Source organism: Hylaeus anthracinus, unplaced genomic scaffold (genome assembly GCF_026225885.1).
Source record: "Hylaeus anthracinus isolate JK02 unplaced genomic scaffold, UHH_iyHylAnth1.0_haploid 3, whole genome shotgun sequence".
NCBI classification, from domain to species: domain Eukaryota; kingdom Metazoa; phylum Arthropoda; class Insecta; order Hymenoptera; family Colletidae; genus Hylaeus; species Hylaeus anthracinus.
The window spans coordinates 9,688,827-9,695,241 of NW_026535284.1; the positions used below are offsets into that span (position 1 = coordinate 9,688,827).

Consider the following 6,415-nt stretch of genomic DNA (forward strand, 5'->3'; position numbering starts at 1 on the left):
TTTGAAATTTATTTTTTTAGTTCCTTAATAGAAAGTCCTGTCACCCATTCCTGGGTGACGTGGCGACGAACGTGTTAAAAAGGGTCGTCCCTGATTGTATGTACTCGTACTGCGCATTTGTATTGGTAAAAGTAAATAGGCCAGGACAAACCGACAAATAGGGGACCGAGGGAACTGGTCAGAGGGGGTAAAATGCATTCATCCACATTCATCCCATCATTCTAGAAACTGAAGCCCCAAGGGAGCAGTTCCAAGCTGTTCCAAGCAGTTCAGGGCAGGTAAGGTATCGAGGAAGCTTCGCCAAGAGAGAAAGGATTTCTCACGTGTGTGGCAAATCTCGCGTAATCAGTGATATCGTTCGAATACGTCCTTGAGATCCGCACTGGTTGCAATGGAGAGTGGGAGGCTGGATTTAGAGAGTGTGGAGGCGAACGGTATCGCGAAAGAAACCGCAGTTGTTGCCACGTACAAGACGCTCCCAGACGACGACGTGAACAGGCAACCTAGTACAGAGAATAACGTGATGGGGAAACCGAATAACGAGAATGAAGTCGACGATGGGGTCCATGAAAAAATGCTCAAAGAGGAGAGCAAAGTCTCTCCCACGAAAGAAGCGACAGATATGGTACGTTATTATAGCACGTTTTTTTAAAGACACGCCTTGAACCTCACGCGATCGATAGCCTCGCTTCTTTGTCGTCCATAATTGACAATATTTTTGTCGTTGTATAACTATCAATATTGCTAATCTCGTTCGTTTCAACATATATTCTTTTGTTCTGTAACTTTGAATCATAATTTTTCTTTTGTTTTGTAGTCAGTATATCTACTTTGTTCCGAGAATCAATTGTTCTTTTCAATAGTAAGCAATTGATCTAAATACCAATTCTTTAGTCTTGTATCTTGTCTTGTATCTAAATCTGTTGAGTTTATTATTATGTCACAATGAACACACTCAAAAGTAATAGCATCTTCTTATTACATCATCCTGCGATAAGAGGATAAATTCCAAAATAAATTCCGAAGAAATGACTCGTGATTCATCAAACATTCAAGTAGAATGTATATGATACTGTTTTTTTACATATAGATAAAATTTATTTCTGAGAATGGAGATGCCAAGATCGATATTGAAACAGTCAAACAGGCCCTTTCGGGAATGGGCAAGGAAGAGCTGATGAAATTTGCTAATGACCCATTCTGGGTTAAATTGAGATGGTTTTTGTTCATCACGTTTTGGTTGATTTGGCTTGCCATGTTGGCTGGTGCTATAGCTATTGTGGCAATGGCACCGAAATGCTCTGCACCCAAACCAAAGGAATGGTGGGAAACTAGTCCTATAGTGCAGTTAGATCCTGCTGAAACAGGCAGTCATAACTTGAGAGAAATGGGATCTTTATTGGATACTTTAAAGGAACAAAATGTGGATGCTATCTCTCTTGCTTCCGTAATTAAAGAAAGTGCAACAGGTATATAATTATGTATTTCTTATATTTGCTTTCTATTACATTCACAAAACATTGACACATACTACTTTAAATTATAGGTGGGGTAGAAGATTTCACAGATATTAAACCACAATTGGGAACAATAAGCGATCTGGAAGCTGTCATAGAGGCTGCAAAATATAAGAAACAGTATATTATTTTAGAACTGGATCCAGTGCATACATCAACTGAACATTCATGGTTCAAACAATCTATAGAAAGAAAAGATCCATTCACATCCTACTATGTTTGGGCAGATGGAAAGACAGCTGATGGTAGACGTAGTCCACCTAACAATTGGGTTAGTTACACATTTTTTAAAACTACACTCCTTTCGTTGTACACAATCTTTCACAATATATATTACTTTCAGCTAAGCTTGTATGGTGGATCTGCATGGGAATGGAACGAACAAAGAGGACAGTATTATCTTCATCACTTCAATAAAACTCAACCTAAATTGAATTACAATAATCCAGCAGTAATTGCAGAATTTGCTGTAAGCTTGTTACTAATTTTGACAAACTACAATCAAAAAAACGCTAAATAATACTCCATCTTGAATACAGGACGTTTTAAAGCATTGGCTGAAGATAGGCGTCAGTGGTTTCCGTTTAGCCAATACACAATATTTAACCGAAGATCCACAACTTCACGATGAGTTCAGGAGCACTATTCCTACCGAAGCAGATAATTATGATTCGTTGGTACACGCCTATACGAGAGGTCGTCCAGAAAATGCTGCAGTCTTGTCTACATGGCAAGAAACAGTTTATAATGAAACCACCAATACTGGGTCAGTTATATCAATTGACTACCTATGCCCCGCGGTTTCACCCGCGTGTTTGTCCTGTAATTAATTTGCTAATTATAATACTTTTTCAGGTTGTTCACCCTTCAAGATGATATTGGAACTGATATCTTACAAGTTTACAATGAAAAAAAGAAATTGATTGATATCCCACAAAGTTCTCAATTCCTTATTACTGCTAATAGTAGCATAAACGCTACAACTTTGCATAAAGGTTTCTCGCAATGGCTCAACTTTACTTCTTGGCCTGCTTGGGATGTGAGTTTCCATAGTATCAATCAACGTCTTTCATCGAGTCATAAATCTACAATATCGCGTATTTCTTTTAGCTTAACGGTAAAAAGAGTAGCTTGAGGCAGAGAATGCCTGGTGATATAGCAGATAGTTTGACGCTAATGACGCTACTTTTACCTGGTACTCCGGTATTGAAGTTGAACGATACTTTATCTGCAAAAGAGGCATTCGCAACTCTGGCTAAATCGCGACACAGTTCGACGTTCCTTTATGGGGAGACATCGTTTAAGACTGTTAATGGAAGTGTATTTGTCTACACAAGGTAATTCAACAGAATTATAAATAATTCATTATTAACATTCAAACATGTCTAACCCATAGACTAAACATCCTTTGTAATTTACTGATAGAAAGCTAATTACTAGCCGTGTAAATAACGTTGAAACTTTTAAAAGATAGAACTAACTAAAGGTTAATTTAAATCTCAATTGCTATGAATCATTTGAATCGTCTTTTGATGCCACACCTCAAATAACATACACCTTACACGACTCACACAAATGTACTATGTAATTTACTAACCAAAGATTAATTTGCCCTGTTCCACGCTTCCTTCTATGCGACAAAGGAGCTGGTGAGTCTTACTAACATATTGTATGAATGCATCCTTTGTAGAATAACTGTAGATTAATGGTTATTACGTTCTAGCGAAATTGCATGCGTATTAATTTAATATATTATTTCTGTATATTCAATTTTAAAATTATATTGAAACTATAAATAAATGCTCAGGTTAAAGAGTGGCAATCCTGGCTACCTGGTAGCATACCAAACAGCGGAGGAGCCTACTGTAGTAGACTTGTCCATGATACCACAAATTTCAGAAGAAGTTAGCGTGGTTGCACATAGTCCTAACTATGTACAAGATGGTGATACGATAAGGTAAGAAATCGTATAATCATTTCTTTTTTAATTTTATAGAACAATCAAAACCGGTTGTTAAAAATGGGAGATTCTTTTTATTGCAGGACAAAGCTGCCCTCTAACAAGGTTCCTATATCAGCTAAGAGCACGGTCGTTCTAACGTTTGTGCCAAAGAATTAAATTAATCGTAGCGTACGAAACATTCTACTTATTAAAAATAATCTCTCGTATGTTATCTCGAATAATGGCATTTATGTATTAAATGCAGTCATGTATTACTTTTGTGAACTGCAAGTGTGCACGTATAATTAAATGTGATGCAAGAACATACAATGTCGTCATTTACCCCTGTAACATAAAACCTCTCCTTTCAACCTTCTATTAATCTTACATAAGTAATTTTTGTAACAATATTTATTCAATGTGAAGTTTATGTGGATCTGTAAACCTAGCTGTAAGAACATAAAATAACGCAGGTAAAGGTACTAAAGCAAGCATCGCTGGATGAACGCTAACACCACGAAGCGTCGCTACAGCCATTATGCCATATCCATGTAGGAGCCAATGGCCTAAGATGACTATTACATTTTTCATATCTGATACAGAGCTCAATAATAATGATTTCATTGTCTGAAAAAAATAAATGTATATTAACACAATCTATGCTAATTGAAATATTTTGATACATTTGAATAATTGTACCTGATTTAATTTAAATGCAAAATGTGTTGCATTAGACAAAACAGATAACGTTATCGTTATGTATGGAAACGAGTAATCTGTAAAAGAATTAAGAATGTTTGAGATATATTGTTGTAATAGAATACAGATTGATCTACTTACATATCAAACCACCGCCAACTGCATGTAGTAATGCTAAGATTGGATAGAAGTAAAGAGCAGCATAAATTGAAAATTTCCCCTGCTTTGGTAAAAATTTCTTAGCTATCAATGGCCTTAACAATAACATAATAGCAGTTCCTAGAGCATAAAAGACGAAAACCATTGTGTACCTAAAAATTCAATAAAAGATAAATATTCATGATGTTAAAGATTAGGGTTATAATTTAACTAATATAAAAGTACGAACAAGGGGTAAACTGCTTCTTGTGTACAATGTAGAGTTTCTTCATAATTAGGACTAGGGTTGTGTAGTAACGTGTACCAGTCTGAAAGTTTAGTAGCTCTGCAGGATATAATTCCAAAAGTACCTATAGGATCTGTCAATTGCAAAGTAATAAGAGCTGCAGCAACAACTTCGAATAAAGCTGATGCATGTAAGGCTATCACTTCCTTCGGTAAGTTACGCCTCATGGATACCATGTCAATACAAAACCAATGCAACACTAATGCTAATAACGCCATAAAACCGAGATACAGCCAATCGTAGAACATAGGCTCGTCCTCGCAAGGGACACATACTGAAGATAAATTTGCCCTAAATCCTCGAGGACATGCACCACAATCGCTCCAATTTCCATCGAGCAATAATTCTCTTCCACAATATAATCCAGGGCATCGTGTGAACAAATTTAAAGCATTTGGTTTCAGAACTGAACACATGGAGAACTCAATAAGATATACTTAATGTTTAAAGAAAGTTCAGACAACTGTTTAAACTGTTGCAGTCACGAAAAATACGTGTGAAAACAATCATTATTCATGTTATAAACAGATCCATACATTTTGAGGTTAAGCAGAAAGAAAAGTAATAAACTATCACCGAGTATAATGTTATGATCATATATATTGTAAATTTCAGTATTTACAGGTTCATATTAATTGTTTAAGAGTATGTTTTATTCTCAAACTATAATTGTATGTTATGGCAAATACGTTTATAAACTATAGTAATACCATCACGTAACGGGTATCGCCATCTAACGGCCAACACCCCGAACCTTAATTGCGTAAGTACGAGAGAAACGCACTAATTGTGTGACAAGGATAGACCTATGTCCGCGAGTGCGAGGGAGAACGCAACGGTGTACGACACGGATAGACTTATGTCCGCGAGTGCGAGAGAGAACGCAAAGGTGTGCGACAAGGATAGACCTATGTGCATAGTGCGAGAGAGAACGCAACAGTGTGTGACAAGGACAGATCTATGCGAGAGAGAACGCAAGGGTGTGCGACAAGGACAGATCTATGCGAGAGAGAACGCAAGGGTGTGCGACAAGGATAGACCTATGCGAGAGAGAACGCAACAGTGTGCGACGAGGACAGACCTATGCGAGAGAGAACGCAACAGTGTGCGACGAGGATAGATCTATGCGAGAGAGAACGCAAAAGTGTGCGACAAGGATAGATTTATGCGAGAGAGAACGCAACGGTGTGCGACAAGGACAGATCTATGCGAGAGAGAACGCAACGTTGTGCGACAAGGATAGCGACTACAACAGCCATTTTGTCGGCACGCTGAACGTTAACATATGTTATTATTAATTTAAATTACTTAATAACAAATCATATCGTATCAAAAATGGGCCTTGAATGTTGCTACTGATCCAGACTTTATTTATGGTGTGCGAAAGTGCATAATTTCTTTGCAGAAAGTTTAAAAAACAATCAATTAATGCGAGGACTAGCGATGCCGTGCATGTGACCACCTTGCAATAATGATTGATAATTACTTAATGGTAATTAAAATCGAACTAAAAGTGGTCCTTGAATGTAGATAATGATCTGTACTTCGCATCACGATTGCAAAAGTTTATAAATTATCTGTGGAAAGTTAAGAAATTAAGGATAATGTCTATTAGCATTCGATGACGTGGTGTCAATAGTCGCTATCCTTGTCGCACACCCTTGCGTTCTCTCTCGCATAGATCTGTCCTTGTCGCACACCGTTGCGTTCTCTCTCGCATAGATCTGTCCTTTTCGCACACCGTTGCGTTCTCTCTCGCATAGGTCTATCCTTGCTGCACACCGTTGCGTTCTCTCTCGCATAAGTCTATCC

At 37.5% G+C, this 6,415-nt stretch overlaps 2 protein-coding genes across 2 annotated transcripts; one reads left to right on the forward strand and one right to left on the reverse strand.

Moving 5' to 3' along the window:
- The first annotated feature begins 245 nt into the window (after positions 1-245).
- On the forward strand, positions 246-3,789 carry LOC128894406 (neutral and basic amino acid transport protein rBAT). The gene is made up of 9 exons (XM_054156121.1): positions 246-625; positions 1,091-1,469; positions 1,547-1,788; positions 1,861-1,986; positions 2,057-2,283; positions 2,373-2,556; positions 2,628-2,854; positions 3,325-3,474; positions 3,561-3,789. Exons 1-9 carry the CDS (start codon positions 392-394, stop codon positions 3,634-3,636), a joined length of 1,845 nt encoding a protein of 614 aa, XP_054012096.1. The 5' UTR covers positions 246-391; the 3' UTR covers positions 3,637-3,789.
- A 63-nt stretch (positions 3,790-3,852) lies between these two features.
- On the reverse strand, positions 3,853-5,348 carry LOC128894408 (JNK1/MAPK8-associated membrane protein). The gene is made up of 4 exons (XM_054156123.1): positions 4,547-5,348; positions 4,300-4,469; positions 4,159-4,235; positions 3,853-4,086 (listed from the first exon to the last, which is right to left on the reverse strand). The coding sequence occupies exons 1-4, from the start codon at positions 5,017-5,019 to the stop codon at positions 3,871-3,873; spliced, it is 936 nt and encodes a 311-aa protein (XP_054012098.1). The 5' UTR covers positions 5,020-5,348; the 3' UTR covers positions 3,853-3,870.
- Positions 5,349-6,415: the final 1,067 nt, after the last annotated feature.